The following is a 21571-nucleotide window of genomic DNA, read 5'->3' as shown; positions in this document are numbered from 1 at the left end:
GTGTGGGAAAAGAGAGAAAGATCACTAGCTTTATTATGTAATGGTTGCAGCAGTATGGAGATCTGCAGAGAACAACCCCTGCTGTTCCAGACAAGGCTAAGAACGCAGGATGGCACCCATGTTGGGAAAGGGTTGAAAGAGCCGAAGACAGAAAGAAAAAACCAAGCCTTTTCTCCACCACAGCACAATATTAACAATCAGCAAAAGCATTTGGGGGCTGCTGGAGCTTTCCAGAGCAAGGAATAGCTCTGTGGTTCCACTCCAACTAATCCTGAGCCAGCCAACATTCATTCCAATGCAGCCACTCTGCCTTGTTATGAGGGTCTCCACTGTAAATGTTCTCTGTTCCTTGGCTATTATGCTGTTACAACATTGGCTCCATTCTTTAAAAGTATTTCTCTCCAAAAATTTAAACTAAGACCACTTTTTAATAGTTAAAAACTTAAAATGTTCGGCATCCAAAACAGGGGTTGCAGCAACTTCTCTTTGAATACAATTACTACACTTTCAATACATATTTAACAGAGAGACTTGAAATCCACATGCCGTACAATGATAACGCATACTGGAGTCTTCTTTATTAAGACTGAGAGCCTTACTTTTCATTCCTTGCACATCCTAACCTAATTAGTGATGTTAATAAGAGTTCTGAGTACACAAGAAATGCTGGATTGGGCCTCAGATGTTGCTGCACCTTCCAGGAGATTACTATAGGTAGGAATGGTAATGGAAGAACCTTCTCCCCTGTCCTAGATGGCCAAAAGCTACACATTTTTATTACTTTAAACCTGTCTAAATCCTTCAGTTTCAATAAGTCTTTTAAGACAGTGACCTGAAATAGATGGCAACGCTGTTTGAACAAATAGTGTAATGGAACAAGCCTTTTCATGATGCATACAATCAACATACAGTAAATACACCTAAAAAAGTCAGACAGCAACAGGGCAATTCTGCTTTTTCCCATCATCACAGCAAGCTCCTAATCAGCATCATCACACAAAGACCGTGGTAGATTTGGCACCAACGTACCTGCTCCTCTTCAATTCTACGCTGTAGTGTTTCAATATAGTGCTGTACTGCCATGTAAATAAATCTGTACTGTGCTTCTGTCTGAACCATCCCAGACCGCTGTGATCTCACCATCTGAATGGTCTTTGGAACATCAATATCACAGTCCACACCTAGAAGAGACCACCTGTATTAATGGGTAGTGGCTGCACAAGCACAGACTGTTTTTGACTATCAGCTCTTTGGGACAGACTATGTTTTCCCTGGTGAATGTAAGACACATAACACATTTGGTTGCTACAGTAATAATAATTTGGGGTGGCAGTCTAAGACCCTAGCTTGTCCATTTGTACATCAACTTGCAGTACTGTGAAGACAAGCTGCCCAGCTGTTCTGTAGGAGGAAGGAGTCACCACTTTGCATTGCCCTATTACATTCCAAATGCAGTCACATCCAGTCTACAGCTAAAAATGTTCATCATAATATAGAGGCACTAAGGTAGAGGTGGAATACTTGAAACTTAAAGAAAATAGTCCATCCCACCATAGCTGAGGAAATGAGTGATAAGCAGTCTTCAGATCAGGAAAGACCTTATATCAGTATAGTATTAATTTTATGTTGAGCTATTTAAAGGATATGAACATTGCATTGTCTGTCCACTATAACTTGTGAAGACTTCACAACTTGACCTTGCAAATAGGAAACCAAAATCATTACAGGCAGTCCCCGGGTTACGTACAAGATAGGGACTGTAGGTTTGTTCTTAAGTTGAATTTGTATGTAAGTCAGAACTGGTACATATTGTAGGGGAAACTCTAGCCAAACATTTCTCCAGAGCTCAGTTTTATTCTCCCACACCTCACTTCCCTCAGTCCTTTATTCTCAAGCTGAGGTGTCTGCTGAGAAAAGCCGCTCCGCATCTCCCTGGTCTGCTGGGGAGGGGCGCTAGCTTCGCGTCTCCCTGGTCTGCTGGGGAGAAGAAGAGGTTACTTACCTCGTAACTGTAGTTCTTCGAGATGTGTTGCTCATGTCCATTCTGATTAGGTGTACGCGCGCCGCGTGCACGGATTCCGGAGCTTTTTTTCCCTTAGCAGTACCCATAGGGCCAGCAGGGAGCCCCCTGGAGTGGCGCCGGTATACCGGTGCATATATACCCCTGCTAGCCCTCCCACCCCTCAGTTCCTTCTTGCCGGCTCCTTCCGACAAGGAGGTGGGTGGGATGCAGAATGGACATGAGCAACACATCTCGAAGAACTACAGTTACGAGGTAAGTAACCTCTTCTTCTTCTTCGAGTGCTTGCTCATGTCCATTCTGATTAGGTGAGTCCCTAGCCGTGTCCCCCCTCCAGAGGCGGGGTCGGAAGGTGACTATTATCTTATCGTTCTGCAGAACACAGAACTGCCGTCCCGACAGCAGCATCCTCCCTGGCCAGCTGCGTGATTGCATAATGCTCTGCAAAGGTGTGCACTGATGACCAGGTTGCTGCCCTGCAGATCTCCAGGATCAGCACGCAGGCCAGGAACGCCGCCGACGTCGCCTGGGCTCTAGTGGAATGTGCTGTTATGCGCGGCGGTGGTTTACCCGTGCCCTCGTAGCACAGTCGAATGCAGGAAGTAACCCACGAGGATATACGCTGCGCCGAGACTGGCTGACCATACATCCTTTCTGCCACTGAAATAAACAGTTGATTTGACTTACGAAACTCTCGTGTCCTATCTATATAAAAAGCCAACGCCCTCCTAACGTCCAGGCAGTGCAGAGCCTGTTCCCTGGGTGACGCGTGTGGCTTAGGGTAAAACACTGGCAGGTAGATATCCTGGGACATGTGGAAGTGTGAGACCACCTTGGGAAGAAATCCCGGGTGTGGACGTAACCTCACTTTGTCTTTAAAAAACACCGTGTAAGGTGGTTCTGAGGTGAGAGCCTTAAGCTCAGACACCCGCCTGGCAGAGGTAATGGCCACAAGGAAAGCTACCTTATAAGATAGATGTGTCAGGGAGCATGAAGCTAGGGGCTCGAACGGGGGCTTCATAAGGGCAGTCAGGACCAGGTTAAGGTCCCATGCCGGTACCGGAGGCCTCTCATATGGCATCAACCTGTCGACTCCCTTTAGAAACCTTTTAACCAAGGGGTTGGCAAAGATAGACCTTTGGCCCCCCCCGGCGTGGAAGGCCGCAATGGCCGCCAGGTACACCCTTAGGGAGGCTGTGGCCAGGCCCTGTTTCCGCAGGTGGAGAAGGAATTCCAGGACAGTCGGAACCGCCCCTTCACCTGGAGCGAGCGTCCTGCCCCCCAGCCAGGAAGTAAACCTCCTCCACTTAGCCTCGTAGAGAGCTCTAGTGGACGGCTTCCTACTTTCCAAGAGGACCTCCTGGACATCTCTAGAGCAGGCTCGCTCCGTCACTGAGAGCCACTGAGGAGCCACGCTGCTAGGTGGAGAGATGGAAGGCTCGGGTGGAGTGCCACCCCGGCCTCGCAGCTCTGAGTGATTAGATCTGGCACTAGGGGTAGCCTGAGCGGGCCCTCCACAGTCAGATCCAGCAAGGTGGTGAACCAGTACTGTCGAGGCCATACTGGCGTTATCAGGATGGCCCGAGCCCTGAACCTCTGCACTCTGAGGAGTGTGTTGTGGATCAGAGGGAACGGGGGGAAGGCATAGAGTAGGCCCCTGGGCCAGCTGACCTGCAGCGCATCTCCCCGAGAGCCCTGCCCGTGCCCCATGTACGAACAGAACTCCCCGCACTTGGCGTTGCTCGGAGTCGCGAACAGGTCCAGGTGGGGAAACCCCCACCTCTGGAAGACCTCGTGAAGTACATCCCCCCTTAGCACCCACTCATGCGCCTGGATTGAATGGCTGAGCCTGTCTGCCAGCCCGTTCCTGGTTCCTGGGAGGTGAGACGCCTCCAGAGAAATGCTGTGGGCTATACACAGTTCCCATAGCTCTAGGGCTTCCCGGCACCGGGGAGAAGAACGCACCCCACCCTGTTTGTTGATATAGAACATGGCCGTAGTGTTGTCTGTCAGCACCGCCACCACTCTGTTCTGTAAGTGGGGAAGGAACGCCCTGCAGGCCAACCTGACCACCCGCAGCTCCTTGATATTTATATGGAGGCGAGCCTCCTCTGCCGACCACATACCTTGTGTCCCGAGGTTGCCCAGGTGAGCGCCCCATCCCACGTCCGAGGTGTCCGTGACCAGCTGCACCGACGGGGACGGCTTGGTGAATTGGACCCCCGCACACACCGTGCTCTCGTCCTTCCACCAGTCCAGCGAGCGCAGAACGTCCTGAGGGATAGTTACCACCGCATCCAGCGGCGACCTCAAGGGGTTGTGCGCTACCTTGAGCCACCCCTGCAATGGGCACATGTGTAGCCTGGCATGTTGGACCACGTAAGTGCCCGCCGCCATGTGGCCTAGCAGCCTCATGCAGGTCCTCGCCGTCGTAGTCGGGAACTCCTGCAGCCCCACTACCAGTGATTGAATGGTCGAAAATCTGTCTCTCGGCAGGGACGCCTTGCCCATAGGCGAGTCCAGATGGGCCCCCACAAAGTCTATGACTTGCGTGGGATCTAGCAATGATTTGGCATCGTTTATGAGGAGGCCGAGGCTCTCGAACAAAGCCCTGGCCCGTGAGACATGATCCAGTACCTGTTCTCGAGACTTGCCCTTTATGAGCCAGTCGTCCAGATATGGGAACACCTGGACCTTGTGCCGCCTCAGGCATGCGGCTACCACGGTCACACATTTGGTAAAGACCCTCGGGGCCGTACACAGTCCAAAGGGGAGGACCGTAAACTGAAAATGATCCTGCCCCACCGTGAACCGGAGGAATTTTCTGTGACTTGGAAAAATTGAAATGTGGAAGTACGCATCCTTTCAATCGAGAGCAGCATACCAGTCCCCCTTTCTGAGCGATGGGATGATGCGGGCTAGCGTCACCATCCTGAACTTCGTCTTCCTTATAAAGGTGTTCAGGTTTCGGAGGTCTAGTATGGGATGCATACCCCCTTTCGCCTTGGGTACCAGGAAGTAGCGGGAGTAGAAACCCTTTCCCCTTACGTCTGGAGGCACCCTTTCTATGGCCCCTAGCATCAACAGGTTGGACACCTCCTGCCGAAGGAGCATCTCGTGAGAGGGGTCCCTGAAAAGGGACGAGGCTGGGGGATGGGAGGCAGGGTAAGAGAGGAAGGGGATAGTATATCCCTGCTTCACCAGGTCTAGGACCCAACGGTCCGACGTGATCTTTAACCATCCCTGGAAAAATAGGGAAAGACGGTCCCCAAAGGGCGGACAGATAGGCGCTACTGGTACTCTGCTCTCTGGCGTACCTTCAAAATGAGGGCTTGGCTTGGAGACCGGGGGACGGCCCTGAGCTTCTCTCGGAGTCTGACCGAGGCCCCCTACGCCTGCCCCTGAAAAGGTCAGGGCGGCCATTGTTGCGGCCTCTCCTGCGACCCCTTTCGTTGTTCTGCCCCCTTCTAGGGTAGGGCCTAGCCTGGAAAGAGCGCCTCTGAGGTGCCGGGGTATGTATCCCTAGCGACTTCAGGGTTGCCCTTGAGTCTTTCAGGCTATGCAGCTTGGAATCAGTCTGCTCTGAAAATAAGGCCGGCCCCTCAAAGGGCAGGTCCTGGATAGTAGTCTGCACCTCGGGTGGGATGCCAGACACCTGCAGCCAGGCACTACGCCTCATCACCACCCCTGTGGCCACGGTGCGGGCTGCCGAATCGGCTGCGTCCAAGGCCGCCTGGAGAGAGGTACGCACCACTGCTTGCCCCTCTTCCGTCAAGGCCCCGAACTCCTGGCGGGATTCGGGAGGAAGCTGGCTGGCAAATTTTTGCGTGGACGCCCACATATTAAAAGCATAACGCCTCAGCATCAGTTGCTGGTTAGCTATACGTAGCTGGAGGCCCCCTGTGGCATAGGCCTTCCGGCCGAGCAGGTCCAATTTCCTAGGCTCCTTTGCCTTTGGAGTGGGGCCTGGAGGCCCTTGGCGCTCCTTCTGCCCAGCGGCCTGAACCACTATGGATCCTGGAGCCGGGTGGGTAAACAGATACTCATGCCCCTCCTGGGGTACATAGTATCGTCTCTCGACCCCCTTCTGGGTCGGTGCAATAGAGGCCGGCGTCCGCCACAGGGTTTTAGACAGCTTGTCCACCGTTTTATTCAGTGGGAGCGCCACCCGACCAGGGCCCGCTGCCGCTATGATGTCCACCATCGGATCTAAGTCCTCGTGAACCTCCTCGTGCTGGACCGCAAGGTTGACCGCCAGCCTCTGAAGCAGCTCCTGGTGCGCCCTGGAGACCATGGACGGGGGCTGAGGTGCGGGGTCGGCCAGGGCCTCGTCTGGCGAGGACGACGAGAAGTCCCTTGAGGGGATTGCCTCCTCGGTCAACTGTGCCCCCGGTTCCCCCTGACCAATCACCGGGGGTCTCGGCCCCGAAGCCATGGGCGAGCCACTTCCAGGCGGGGGGGCTGTCAAGGGGGTGGCAGATGGGGTGCTACTTCTTTGGGATGACCCCACTGCCGGCCCCGAAGGGGGAGGCCCCTGGGCCTGATGGTATGCCCAGGGCGTCCAGAAAGCCCACTGGGGTTGCCCCTGCGACTGCTGCTGGACCATCGGATCCCAGTGAGATGATCTGACCGACGAGCGGGACCTATGGCGAGGCCGCGACCTATATGAGGGCCCGGTCGAAACCACTGACTCAGCCTCCGACTCCGAAGAGTACTCTGATGCCGACCATGGAGGTGCTGATGAAGACTGCGCCCTACGTTGGTCTGCCATGGCCGATGGCTTGCCCCTGTGCACCACCCGCGGTGCTGGTGGTGGCATGAGTGGAGGCCTTTGCTGCGGCAGTACCGCGCCCAGGTGCATCTGATAGACCGGTGCGTACCCCTCTGGTGCCGTCATGTGCACCGGTGCCGCGCTCTGCTGCTGTGCCCCCAAGGAGTAAGCAGGGATCAGTGCCGGGAGCGGCAACAGCGTCGGTGCCGTGCGGGGCGCCTGCTGCTGCTGGGCCGAGGCCTGCCCATCGCCCAGAGGGTCCCACGGCCCAGCCCTGTCCTGCTGGGGGGCACTAGAGGCCTGTGCCGGTGCGGTCCGCTCCTGCGGTACCGGGCCCTCCCCTTCATCCACCGCCATGTGGATGAGGTCCCGGGCTGCCTCAAAGGTCTCTGGGGTGGAAGGCTGACGGACCTCTCCTAGCCCCACTGTCTGCCCAGGGCTCTTGCCCTTGTCCGGGCTGTGCCTCTTCCTAGAGGACTTAGAAGAAAGGTGCCCCTCCTTAGGGCGCACCTTCTGGGCACTCCTCTCTGCCGAGCGACCCCTCGAGCTCTTGGAGGCCCTCGGCACCGGTGACGGCGATCTGCGTCTTGGTGCCCTGCTGTCCGACGGTGCCGCCGTCGGTGCGCTGCAGGCGGAATGAGGCCGCTCCTCGCCCTGAGGCTGCAGTGCCGACTCCATTAGCAGGAGTTTCAGTCGGAAGTCCCTCTCCTTCTTAGTCCTGGGTTTAAAGCTCTTGCAGATAGAGCAGCTTTCAGCTCGATGAGCCTCACCCAGACACTTAAAGCAAAATGCAGGACAATGTAGCACTTTAAAGACTAACAAGATGGTTTATTAGATGATGAGCTTTCGTGGGCCAGACCCACTTCCAAGTGGGTCTGGCCCACGAAAGCTCATCATCTAATAAACCATCTTGTTAGTCTTTAAAGTGCTACATTGTCCTGCATTTTGCTTCAACTACCCCAGACTAACACGGCTACATTTCTATCACTATTCCAGACACTTAAGGCAGTTAGAATGAGGGTCTCCGCAGGGCATAGGCTTGGAGCAGGAGGCACAGGGTTTGAAGCCCTGGGGCCCTGGCATGCCCTCCCCTCGCGGGAGGGTTCCACTGCTCCCTTATCTAAATAACTATTTACAGTACTTAACAACTACTTAACTAGAAAAGAAACTTCAACTGCGAACGGATAAGAGATAAGCTGTTAAGAGATAGGCTAACAGCCTGAAAGCATGCTCCAGCTACCGTCACGGGCAGTAAGAAGGAACTGAGGGGGTGGAGGGGCCAGCAGGGGTATATATGCACCGGTATACCGGCGCCACTCCAGGGGGCTCCCTGCTGGCCCTATGGGTACTGCTAAGGGAAAAAAAGCTCCGGAATCCGTGCACGCGGTGCACGTACACCTAATCAGAATGGACATGAGCAAGCACTCAAAGAAGAAGCAGCTAGTGCGGGGTTGCCTCACCCCGTTTGTAAGTAGGGATCCAATGTAAGTTGGATCCATGTAACCCGGGGACTGCCTGTACAATATTTTGGACAGCAAAGATGGCAAATGGAAAGTACAAATGGATAGCGGCAGAATAAAGGTGTTGGCAAAAAGCAGGTATGCCAGCAAAAACTGCGGAATTTACAAAATCACTGTAGGTGAGATGCAAAATCCTCATCCCAGGCTTTGGCCATATGACTGCCATTGAAGTAAATGGGAAAGGGATGTGATATCTCCCAAGTACAAACATACACTGTGCAGCTTCTGCCTGATCTTCACCAATTGTCTCCTTACAGATCCTACAATGGCACTTTCACAGTACTAGTGAAGAAACTAAACTGAGGACGTACCTTTTAATCGGATTATGTCAATAAGAATATCAATCACAATGAAAGTTCCTGTTCGCCCAATCCCAGCACTGTCAAAAAAGAAAATGATTATGGTTTCCTTTCTGAATAGACAATAAAGTCACAGTAGCCCAACCTAATTAAGTGTCCAATGTAAAGACGTACCAGACTTCCAGATGGCATTATCAAACAAATGGAACTGAGCTATGGCTGGCCAAATAGTTAGAAGTGCTTAACTAGAAACAAAGACTGATTTACCTGGAGAAAACAAAAGTAGTACAACAGAACGGCACAACTCAATTTAGGGTTTAGTAAACATACTTGGTTTATAGAGAAGCACAACGTCATCCCTCTTCCTATAACCCCATATAGAAACCCTCCCTCACATCCACACATACACTGACACACACACATCTGAAAAATAAATATCAATATTTACCCTGTGAGAAGGGCAGCTAGCATGCATCATTTCCCAACATCTGAAACACTTGTGCATAGTTATTCATCCATCAAACTTCAAGTTGTTTTCTCAGGTAGCCAAATACCCAGGAAAAAATGGCATTTTTCAGAATGAAATGTTTAACTCTTAAAGAAGCTTATAGTGGAAGCTAGGAGATAAGTTACATTATTGTACCTGCAATGTACCACAACAGGACCTGCATCAGCAATGCTTTCCTGCTTGTGGTGGACCTCCTCTAAGAAGTCCAGGACACCACCAGGATCACTGGGTACTCCATGATCAGGCCAGGTTCTGAAGTGATATTGCCAGACTGTTCTCTCAGTGTTCCCCTGAAAAAAGCCACCAACAATCATATCTAAAAGTTAAATATATCAAGAGAAACCCAGCCAAAAGCATTCATTTACTCAGGATGAATCAGAGTTGATTTATAAAAGGAAAACACAACAGACTTCTTAACACTGTCAAAACCTAAAAAGGCCATGCATTCCTCTTGATTACAGTAACTTCTCTCTTGCCTCCTCAACACCCACAGTGCTTGCTTCCACTCCAGATGAACACAAGCCTCCAAGATATTTCTTCCCATCCTGGCAATCGGACCACATCACCCGCTTCCTTGAATCTCTTCATGGCTCCCCGCTTCTCTACTGCAACAATCTCTAGCTTCTTGTCCTCACCTTCAGGATGCTGCATGACTCTGCCTCTTAGACCATAACCTGACTTCAGTGGGATGACTTGCACAGTTTCCTACTTGCGGAGTCAGAGCCTTACTCTCTTACCCGCTGTGCTCTCTTACCCACTGTTTATGGTCTCACTTAGCCAGTGACATCAGCCTAAGCAACCTGCTTGTTGGCTTATCCCTCAGCAGGTTTTGCACCTTTTTCTACACTCTCCCCTGTACACAGAATGCTCTGCCTGTACTGGTTTGCCAACCTAACACTCTCCCATCCTTTGGGAATCACTTTTAACACCTTCAAGTAGAGTCAGTTTCCTTATCATCCACATATAAGTCATAGAATCATAGAACCATAGAACTGGAAGAGACCTCAGAAGCTCATCAAGTCCAGCCCCCTGCTCTAGGCAGGACCAATCCCAACTAAATCAACCCAGCCAGGGCTTTGTCAAGCCGAGACTTAAACACCTCTAGGGATGGAGATTGTATCCCCTCCCTAGGTAACCCATTCCAGTGCTTCACCACCCTCCTAGGGAAATAGTTTTTCCTAATATCCAACCTAGACCTCTCCCACCACAACCTGAGACCATTGCTCCTTGTTCTGCCATCTATCACTACTGAGAACAGCCTCTCTCCATCCTCTCTGGAACCTCCCTTCAGGAAGTTGAAGGCTGCTAGCAAATCCCGCCTCACTCTTCGCTTCTGCAGACTAAACAAACCCAAATCCCTCAGTCTCTCCTCATAAGTCATATGCTCCAGCCCCCTAATCATTTTGGTCGCCCTCCGCTGGACCCTCTCCAATGCATCCACATCCTTTCTGTAGTGGGGGGCCCAGAACTGGACACAATACTCCAGATGCGGCCTCACCAAAGCCGAATAAAGGGGAACAATGACATCTCTGGATCTGCTGGCAATGCTCCTCCTAATGCACCCTAATATGCCATTAGCCTTCTTGGCTACAAGGGCACACTGTTGACATATCCAGCTTCTCATCCACGGTAACCCCCAGGTCCTTTTCTGCAGAACTACTACTTAACCGGTTGGTCCCCAGCTTGTAACTGCTGGGGTCCCCAGCAAGTCAAACATGCTGCACATAACCACATGTAACAACCAAGGCTCTCTCCTTCCCCACTGCGATGCAGCTCCCTCTGTCACAGACTAAGCTCTTTAGGGCAGCAACCCTGTGCAACACACTCAAACTTTGCATGCTTTTGTGTACTGCAGAACAAATGAGAACAGTAAATCAATTAAACCTAGCAACATGGCAGTAGTGATTTGCTCTGGCACTGGTGAACAGGGAGGCCCCCACATCAGGAGCTGAGAAACAACTGTCATTACTAGGTCTCTCAACAATCAAGATGATGTAAGGCACTCAGATGCTATAATGAAGGGGCACATGTAAGCACCTGAACAGAGTGAAGGCTGATTTGGTTTGCCCTTAAGGCCAAGACCACCTTACCTTCAGGTTTCCTAATAAATCTACAGAATTAGATCCCCAAGAGCTCAGCGTGTTTTGGGCAGATTCCCCACCAAGCTAGTTGTAGCCACCCTACTGCTGACAGGGCCCTGGGCTGGGACCCAGCAGAGACAGTGGGCCCAGGTCCCCCTACCCTACCCCCATTAACCCCTGGGGGGGGGGGTGCTACAGCTGTGATACTGACTCTGGCTGCTAGGCCTTACTGCCTTGAGGGAAGGGAGGGAGTGGGGAATGGCCACTGGCTGCTAAACCTTATTGCCCTGCAAACAGGGTGGGTTGATATTGACTCTGGCCGCTAGGACTCACTGCCCTTCCAGAAGGGGTGTTTTATTGTCTGTGACCGCTAGGTCAGGCTACCCCAGCAGAGATGGGTGTAGTGTACCTGCCCCGTGACAGTCCATAGATGGCTTATCCCTTTCTGCAATTTTTTGCTCCTAAATTAAAAGATGAAGATTTGTTAGAAACTCTAGAGGACTAAGCAACCAGACAATAAAAAAAAAGAAAAGAAAAGCTACTGACATACTTACCTGACCAACTTTAGAAAGTTTGAGTTCTCTTAGCGTATAGTCATGAGCTGCACTTTCCTTAACATTCCTAACACGCATAACCCCGTATTCCTTTAACGCGTATTCATCAGGCCAGTATTTGACACACTTACTCTGGAAGATGGAAGAACAAAAAAAAAAAAAAAACCAAACAGTATCTGATTTCATAAACCAGATTTGTTTTGTAAAATGCAGTTTTCTGAAGATTTAGACTTGGTCTATATAAATATGCAGTTCACACTGTTACTAGTACAGTGCAAACTGGCTAAGGCTAGCTTAACAGGAAAAACTGGCCATGGACAGAGGCTGGTCTGGCAGCAGACCCTGCCTGCTTGGGGGGGGGGGGGAGTCTGCCCCCGTGGACAGTGGCTGCTGCCGGACCAGCCTCTGTCCATGGGCAGCCCCCCCGTGGACAGGGGCTGCTCCATGCCATCCTCTCCTGGCCTCCTCCCCCCCACGCTGCTGCCTCTAATAGAGGCAGGCATCAGCATGGAGCCAGTGCTAGAGGGAACTGGCTCCCCCCAGCACCTGCTCCTGCTCCCCCCTTTTTGGTGCCTCTGATACAGAGGCAACCAGGGTGGGGGAAATGTGAGTAGTCAACATGATTAACCAATATGTTTAGGCTTATTGGTTAATTGTATACTCAACTACTTGTTGACATACCTAGTCTCAGTTGCCATTTAAGCTTGATTCAGAGTGTCCCTGTGACAGGACCCCCCCTCCCCACATGCTTTGTGAAATGGACTTATGGACACGAATATGCATAACTCAAAGATGCTCAGGGCAATCTTCATTTCATAATCTGCTGGATCTGTATATCTTATTTGGTGTATGTATCATTCCTGTGTGTCAAGTCAGATATATGGAGTATGGAATGGTTTATGGTTGTAACTGTGCGAATAAGAGCCATCACGGGTGTTTCCCTCAAAGTCTAGATGACCAACTGTAAACAGTCTCCTTTGTCCTTTAAGTCTGAGCATTGGTTGGTCTTAGGAAGTCACATGACCTCCCTAACTGGTAGGGGCTGACCAAATAATTGTCCATGGAAACGTGGTATCTATAAAACAATAGGAAGCTAGGAGTTTCTTTTTCTTTGGGTGGTGAGGCACACCCAGGAGGATAACTAAAGACCCCAGGGTACGTCTACACTGCAAAGTTAATTAGAAATAACAGCCATTATTTCGAATTAACTTTAATAGCATCTATACATGCAAACCGCAATTTCAAAATTAATTCCAAATAGCGGAGTGCTTAATTCGAATTTGGTAAACCTCATTCCACGAGGAGTAACGCCAAATTCAAAATAGCTATTTCGAATGAAGTGCTGTGTAGACGCTTAATTCGAAATAGGGGGCCTCCAGCCCTTCCCAGGGAGCCCTGGTGGCCACTCTGGGCACAACCAGGAAAACTCCTCTCCTCTCCCCCAGCCCCGGAGCCATTAAAGGGGTAGACCCTGGCCACAGTGCCTGTGCCAGCTCCAAGCCTGCCAGCCCAGAGCCAGCAGTGGCCACCGGGGCCCCTGACCCAGTGGCCCCAAAACATGAGCCAGCAAGCCACTGGCAGCCAGCCCTCCACCGTTCCCCAGGGGCAGTCTGCCAGCTCCCAGGAGCCTGACGGGCTGGAGAAGGCGGGCGCCTTCCTGGTCCAGGGTGGAGATCACGGACCTTATTCAGGTTTGGGGGGGATGCCCCCAATGTCCATGATCTACGCACTAGATGGAGGAATGCGGCCGCCTAGGGCAGGATAGCTGCCAGCCTGGCCACCAAAGGCCACATGTGAACCCAGGAGCGGGTTTGCATGAAAATCAAGTTGGTCTGGCGAGACCCCCCAACCCTGGGCCCTGAGCTTCCCCTCCCCCTCCCCCTTCTTCCCCTTGCTTCCCCCTTCCAGCTCCCTCCTCCCAGGTTTCCCCCTCCCCTCTCCCACCCTCTCTCTTCCCCTCTCCCACCTCCTTTTCCCAGTCTCCCCAGAGGTTCATCCCCCCCCCCCCCCAGTTTTGTTCAATAAACCCAGTTTCTATTTTTGAACATACGTGTCTTTTGATTGACATCAGGAAGGGGGGCTAGGGAGGGGTAAGTGGAAGGACGTGAGGGAGGAACAGGGCACGAGCCCCCGGTGGGGAGGACCAGGGTGGCTCTGTGGGCTCCTCAGGGTGGACGTTCTCCCGCAGGGCCTCCTGGATCCTGACAGCCCCCCAATGGACCCCCCCCCCCCAGATGGCAGCCTGCAGCAAGTGCAGCCAGGCTGATAGCAACGACCCCACAAGATGCACCAGTGTGCCATGGGGCAGCTCTGGCTCCATGTGGCCGAGTGCTGTGATGTGCCGAGTGCGGGCACTCAGGGCACTCCAAGCCAGGACTGCTTTGCTGTCCCTCATCGAGGTAGACAAGCAAGCGGAGAACCCTGAGAACTGTCTGTCTGGGGTGGGGGTAGGGTCCCTTTAAGCACGGAGCTCAGTTAGCCTCAGGCAGCAGCCCCACACACTACGTCCTAAGCTGATGCCATGCCAGCACTGGTTCCGGCCAGTCTTAACTTCGGTTCAGGGTCCACTCAGTGTGGATGTGCTATTTCGAAATAATTTTTGTGTATAGATGCGCTATTTTGAATTAGCTTAATTCAAATTAACTATTAAGTTCATTTGTAATAGTGCTGTAGTGTAGACATACCCCCAGGGAAAAGGATTTTTCCCTGGTTTTGAAGGCTTAACTGGAAAAGGACTCAATCAGTCCTACTACCCCCTAGGTCATGACTGGTGCGGCCACCCCGCTGCCCAGTGCTCTGGCACCACAGGTCTTGGTGGTACGGAGGGAGTCCCCTGAGCCCCAGTTGGAAGAGGGCGCAGTCTGCGCCCTCTCAAGGAAAAGGAACAGTTTTAGGGTGAGTTTGTAGTAAGTTTGCACTGAGGTTTTAGTTTCAGAATTAGCTGTGCATTTTTTGGTTATTTTAAGTTTGTAATCTACTTTGCTCTGCCTGTTCTCACTTAACCACTTAAATCCTACTGCTTGTACTTAATAAAATCACTTATTTACTATCAAGCCCAGTATAAACAATTGTTACCTGGGGGAGTAATCAGTGTGCACTAGGGATACAATAGTGTAGTCGATTAAACCGGTTAGCAAAAGCTTATAGGTTAATGATATAGACTACACGCATTGCCTGCCCCCTGCCAGTACACTTTTTTAGCAGGCTGACCAGCAGCCCAGCTCAGTCCTGGCTTGACAGGTCTGGGAAGCTACCCCTGCTGCAGCTCTGCATTTAAAGTGTATTAGTCATCCAAAACAAAGTGAAAACAGTAATAGGAAACAGCAAGATACATTGATTGTTCTGTAAGGATGAACAATTTCTAGGAGACACACAGACAGATTTTCTAGCAATATCAAATGCAAACCACCCACAGATTACTACAGAGAACAACTTCCCCATAAATGTGCATCTAAAGGTCAGTAATTTCACTGCCAAAACTCAACAGCAAGTAGAAAACATGAGACAAGAATCTTGCTGCCAACATGAGAAACTATTATGCTAGATGAGGGACGCATGCATATACATCTACCAAGATGTTTTGGAACAAAGCTTTTGTTTGCATTTTCTGCAAAAAGCATAAGATGCACTGAAACCCACATCTTATATTTAAGTAGACAGAGATAACAATTTGCCATGTTAATGCAGGATACTGAACAAGGAGGCAGCTGTTGGCATAAAGAGTCTCAATGGTAATGTGTAACATTAAAGAGTCATCAGTGTGACACAGGGGATGCACTGTACCTCACATCAGTGGATCCTTTCCAAGATGGTACTATTTTAACTTGAGAAAGACAAGATGGAGACAATTACTGAGAGAATTATTTTAATTTGTAATGATGTGCCTTTGTTTGCTCCTCTTACTGCATATTTTGCAGTCTCAAGAGTCTTAGATGGATCTGAGATTTTCAGGAACCCCTACTGCCTGAAGCAAACTGGTCCTAAAGTCAGCATCTCTGGGAAAGATGCTTCCTTCTACCTCTTGCAGATCAAAAAGCACCCTGAGCTGGGGTGTTAAAGCTTTCATATCCAACCAGGACAGCAAGCTGTGTCTACTGAATAGAAAAGGCTGGAGCATCTCTCAAAAATACTTGGCACATGTTGCATTACTGTAGTGGTCTGATTACTGAATCATTGTAAAGGGCTGTGTCTTTAGTGTAGAGAGAAGACTGGCACGATTTAGAGAAGTCCCAAGTAATGTGGGGGAATGTGCAGCAGAGGTGTTGACTGAAGGAACAAGGAAGGAAGTAGATTCAAAAAGGGCTATTTCTAGAGCATCAGCAACGTCTAGCAACCCCTGACAAAAACAAAGCAAAAAATTAATCAAGAGGAGCTTTGCCCAGTTGGTAAAACATCACAGAAATTATAGGGTCCTGGGGGTGCTCTGAAGTGTGATTTGTAGAATAACAGAATCATAGAGCTGGAAGGGACCTCAGGAGTCATCGAGTCCAACCCCCTGCCCAAAGCAGGACCAGTCCCAACTAAATCATCCCAGCCAGGGCTTTGTCAAGCTGGGACTTAAAACCTCTAGGGATGGAGATTCCACTCTCTCCCTAGGGAACCCATTCCAGTGCTTCACCACCCTCCTAGTGAAATAGTTGTTCCTAATGTCCAACCTAGACCTCCCCCACTGTAACTTGAGACCATTGCTCCTTGTTCTGCCATCTGTCACTACTGAGAACAGCCTCTCTCCATCCTCTCTGGAACCTCCCTTCAGGAAGTTGAAGGCTGCTACCAAATCCCCCCTCACTCTTTGCTTCTACAGACTAAACAAACCCAAATCCCTCAGTCTCTCCTCATAGGTCATATGCTCCAGCCCCCTAATCATTTTGGTTGTCCTCCTTTGAAACCACCTAAAATCTCATAATTTTGTTCCAGGAGTGAGGAAGCTGAGGCACAGCTCTTTTCAATGGGCCAGCTGGTCTTTCTTCACTGTGCTCTGAACAGACATAACCTGTCATACAATCCTTCAAACAAAGACCTCTACCTGGGTGGCTTGATGATTTTTTAAAAAATAAAGTAGGGATCTTAAGTAGCGGCTAATAAGCTAATCGAGTAGTCGATGGAATTTCCATTGACTACTCAATTGGTCGATAAGGGGGTTAAGTTCTTGGAGGCGGTGTGAGCTGGGACTGAGCAGTCCTGGCTCACGCCAGCTCTGGGACCGCTGTGGCTCTGCCTTTTAAATGTAGTAAGAGCCTGGAGGCTGTTACTACATTTAAAAAGCAGAGCTGTAGTGGTCTGGGACTGCTGAGTCCCCACTCGCATTGGGTCCCCTGCTGCGCCTCTGCCTCCGCTGCGTGTGCCCCCCCCAATGGTGCTGGGGGGAAACCAGCTTTTAAGTTTGGCTCCCCCCAGCACTGGTTCCTGCTCCCGCCCTTGCTGCTTCTGACACAGAGGCAGCAGAAGCAGCAAGGGGGTCAGCTGGTAGTTGAGTAGTGACTTGACTACCTGATGAACCTAGGCTTACCGGGTAATGGACTACTCGCTTACAGGAGAGCTACAGGAGGAGGTGGCCAGGCTGAGGAGCATTCGAAGCCATGAGGAATTCTTGGACAGTATTCCTGTGGAGTCCACTGAGGTCACTGTCCTAGGATGTGGGACTGTTGACCAGCCACTTATGGAGGAGGCGGTGGTGCAGGGTGAGCACTGGCAGCTGGTTACTTCCGGCAGCAGGCAGTGTTCCACCCCTGCTCCTAACCCTCCCACTGTGTTGTTACATAACCGTTACACTTTACTTTCTGCAGGAGACAAGGAGGCACCCCCCACAGTGGAGGAGACCAGGCCTTGCACCACCAAGGTTGAGCAGTCTCCTGCCACCACTGCGAGGAGGAAACGTAGGGTAGTGGTGGTTGGAGACTCTCTTCTGAGGGGAACGGAGGCACCCATCTGTCGCCCTGACAGCTCATCTCGAGAGGTATGCTGTCTGCCAGGGGCCCGTATCCGAGATGTTACGGAGGCATTGTCGAGGATTATCCGGCCCTCTGACTACTACCCCATGCTACTCATCCACGTGGGCACAAATGATACTGCCAGGTGTGACACTGAGCGGATCAAGTGTGACTACAGGGCTTTGGGAGTACGGGTGAAGGAGTTTGGAGTGCAGGTGGTATTCTCTTCTATCCTTCCTGTCAAAGGTAGGGGCCCGGCCAGAGAGAGGTGCATCCTGGAGGTGAATGCCTGGCTGCGACAATGGTGTCACCAGGAGGGATTCGGCTTCCTTGATCACGGGGTGCTCTTCCAGGAAGGACTGCTTGGCGGAGATGGAGTTCACCTTTCCAGGAGCAGGAAGGCCTTGTTTGGACACAGACTGGCTAACCTTGTGAGGAGGGCTTTAAACTAGGTTCGACGGGGGCAGGTGAGCAAAGCCCACAGGTAAGTGCTGAATGTGCGGGACTGGGAGATGGGTTGGAAATGGGGGGGACTACGACCTATAATGGCAAGGAGAAAGGAGGGTCAGGGCACAACAGGGAGGCAAGATCAAATCAGTATCTTAGATGCCTATATACAAATGCAAGAAGTATGGGTAATAAGCAGGAAGAACTGGAATTGCTAACCAATAAATACAACTATGATATCATTGGTATTACAGAAACCTGGTGGGATGGGACGCACGATTGGAATGTTGGTATGGAAGGGTACGGCTTGCTCAGGAAGGACAGACAGGGAAAAAAGGGAGGAGGGGTTGCCTTGTATATTAAAAATGTACACACTTGGACTGAAGTGGAGATGAACGTAGGAGATAGCTGTGTAGAGAGTCTCTGGGTTAAGCTAAAAGGGGTAAAAAACGAGGGTGATATCATGCTAGGAGTCTACTACAGGCCACCTAGCCAGGTGGAAGAGGTGGATGAGGCCTTTTTTAAACAATTAACAAAACTATCCAAAGCCCAAGATTTGGTGGTGATGGGGGACTTCAACTATCCAGACATATGTTGGGAAACTAACACAGCGAGGCACAGGCTATCCAATAAGTTTCTGGACTGCATTGGAGACAACTTTCTGTTTCAGAAGGTTGAAAAAGCTACCAGAGGAGAAGCTGTTCTGGATTTGGTTTTAACAAATAGGGAGGAACTAGTTGAGAACTTGAAAGTGGAAGACAGTATAGGGGACAGTGATCATGAAATAATAGAGTTCATGATCTTAAGGAAAGGTAGAAGGGAGACCAGCACAATTGAGGTAATGGATTTCAGGAAGGCAGATTTTGATAAGCTCAGAGAACTTGTAGGTAAGGTCCCATGGGAAGCAAGACTGAAGGGAAAAACAACTGAGGAGAGTTGGAAGTATTTCAAAGGGACGTTGTTAAGGGCCCAAAAGCAAACAATTCCGCTGTGTAGGAAAGATAGAAAATATGGCAAAAGACCAGCTTGGCTTAACAAGGAGATCTTGCATGATCTCAAAATAAAAAAGGAGTCTCATAAAAAATGGAAACTAGGACAACTAACAAAGGATGAATATAGGCAAGCAACACGGGAATGCAGGGGCAAGATTAGAAAGGCAAAGGCACAAAATGAGATCAAACTAGCTACAGGCATAAAGGGAAACAAGACGACCTTTTATAAATACATTAAAAGCAAGAGGAAGACCAAGGACAGGGTAGGCCCACTGCTCAGTGAGGAGGGAGAAGCAGTAACAGGGAACTTGGAAATGGCGGAGATGCTCAATGACTTCTTTGTTTCGGTCTTCACCGAGAAGTCTGGAGGTGTGCCTAACGTAGTGAATACAAGCAGAGAGAGGGTAAGTTTAGAAGATAGGATACACAAAGAACAAGTTAAAAATCACTTAGGAAAGTTAGATGTCAGCAAGTCACCAGGTCCTGATGAAATGCATCCCAGGATACTCAAGGAGCTGATAGAGGAGGTATCTGAGCCTTTAGCTATGATCTTTGAAAAATCATGGCAGACAAGGGAGATTCCAGAAGACTGGAAAAGGGCAAATATTGTGCCCATCTATAAAAAGGGGAATAAGAACAACCCAGGAAACTACAGACCGGTCAGTTTAACGTCTGTCCCAGGGAAGATAATGGAGCAGGTAATTAAGGAAAACATATGCAAACACTTGGAAGGTAATAAAGTGATAGGGAATAGCCAGCATGGGTTTGTGAAGAACAAGTCATGCCAAACTAATCTGATAGCTTTCTTTGATAGGATAACGAGCCTTGTGGATAAGGGAGAAGCGGTAGATGTCATATACCTAGACTTTAGTAAGGCATTTGATACGGTCTCGCATGATATTCTTATTGATAAACTAGGCAAATATAACTTAGATAGGGCCACGATAAGGTGGGTGCATAATTGGCTGGATAACCGTAGTCAGAGAGTTGTTGTTAACGGTTCTAAATCCTGCTGGAAAGGGATAACAAGTGGAGTTCCTCAAGGGTCTGTTTTGGGACCCGTACTGTTCAATATCTTCATCAATGATGTAGATATTGGGATAGAGAGTACGCTTCTTAAGTTTGCAGATGATACCAAACTGGTTGGGGTTGCAACTTCTTTGGAGGATAGGGACATAATTCAAAATGACCTTAGCAAGTTAGAGAAATGGTCAGAAGTTTAATAAAGAGAAATGCAAAGTGCTCCACTTAGGAAGGAACAATCAGTTCCATACATACAAGATGGGAAGCGACTGTCTAGGAAGGAGCATGGCGGAAAGGGATCTAGGGGTCATAGTGGACCACAAGTTGAATATGAGTCAACAGTGTGATGCTGTTGCAAAAAAAGCAAATATGATTCTAGGTTGTATCAACAGGTGTGTTGTAAGCAAAACTCGTGAAGTCATTCTGCCACTCTACTCTGCACTAGTTAGGCCTCAGCTGGAGTACTGTGTCCAGTTCTGGGCGCCACATTTCAAGAAAGATGTGGAGAAATTGGAAAGGGTACAGAGAAGAGCGACAAGAAAGATTAAAGGTTTAGAGAACATGACCTATGAAGCCAGGCTTCATGAACTGGGCTTGTTTAGTTTGGAAAAAAGAAGATTAAGGGGGGACATGATAGCGGTTTTCAAATATCTAAAAGGGTGTCACAAGGAGGAAGGAGAAAATTTGTTCCTCTTGGTTTCTGAGGACAGGACAAGGAGTAATGGGCTTAAAGTGCAGCAGGGGAGGTTTAGATTGGACATTAGGAAAAAATTCCTAACTGTCAGGGTGGTCAAATATTGGAATAAATTGCCAAGGGAGGTGGTGGAATCTCCCTCTCTGGAGATATTTAAGAACAGGTTAGATAGACATCTGTCAGGGATGGTGTAGACGGAGCTTGGTCCTGCCTTGAGGGCGGGGGGCTGGACTCGATGACCTCTCGAGGTCCCTTCCAGTCCTATTATTCTATGATTCTATGATCCCTAAAATAAAGGGCAGTCAGAATTTTAACAACTCAGAAGTCAAAACCAGGGCCAACCCACACACACCTGCACATGGCATGCTGGAGACTTTAAGGTGGGAGAAAATGCCAACAAAAGCCACAAATATCTATCTACCATGCTAAGTGTATTAATAGCTCTCATTGGGTCATACAGTCAAGCAAAGGAAACATGGTCAGTTATTTGTTACATAACCGAACACGAGCCATTTTCTTACTCAGACCTCTTCCAGCCCTCCTCACACTGAGTGGAATGAATATTTTCTTTTTACTGAAGAGATGAAGTATAAGATTCAAACACAAAGTATCATTCTGACCAAGAGATAGAGAGAACAACACAGACAAGGCACAGGTACAGACCATTACCAAAAGTGTTTGCAGAAATCCAAGGCAGGAGGGGAGAACAAACAAGATCTTTCTGCCTTTAAA

The 21571-nt window shown here is 49.8% G+C and overlaps 2 protein-coding genes across 4 annotated transcripts in view; both read right to left on the bottom strand.

Moving 5' to 3' along the window:
- Nucleotides 1-21571, bottom strand: part of LOC102454141 (tyrosine-protein phosphatase non-receptor type 11-like) — a 125040-nt gene that overhangs the window by 23297 nt on the left and 80172 nt on the right. For all 3 annotated transcript variants that reach the window (XM_075918572.2, XM_075918570.2, XM_075918571.2), the window contains 4 exons: nt 11754-11885; nt 9254-9408; nt 8623-8690; nt 1030-1181 (listed from right to left, as the gene is read on the bottom strand). In XM_075918572.2, the coding sequence (XP_075774687.2) occupies nt 1030-1181; nt 8623-8690; nt 9254-9408; nt 11754-11885 (507 nt within the window). The remainder of the gene's footprint in view (nt 1-1029; nt 1182-8622; nt 8691-9253; nt 9409-11753; nt 11886-21571) is intronic.
- On the bottom strand, nt 2223-3608 carry LOC149520852 (uncharacterized). Its single transcript, XM_089775092.1, has one exon. It carries the CDS (start codon nt 3579-3581, stop codon nt 2385-2387), a length of 1197 nt encoding a protein of 398 aa, XP_089631218.1. The 5' UTR covers nt 3582-3608; the 3' UTR covers nt 2223-2384.

This window comes from Pelodiscus sinensis, chromosome W (genome assembly GCF_052426305.1).
Source record: "Pelodiscus sinensis isolate ZL-2025 chromosome W, ASM5242630v1, whole genome shotgun sequence".
In the NCBI taxonomy this organism is placed as follows: Eukaryota; Metazoa; Chordata; order Testudines; family Trionychidae; genus Pelodiscus; species Pelodiscus sinensis.
This window is presented reverse-complemented; position numbering and strand designations above follow the sequence as displayed.

Bases quoted from the DNA above. Each gene is read 5' to 3' on its own strand.
- LOC149520852 (XM_089775092.1), bottom strand. From the start codon at position 3,581: ATGGCCTCGACAGTACTGGTTCACCACCTTGCTGGATCTGACTGTGGA.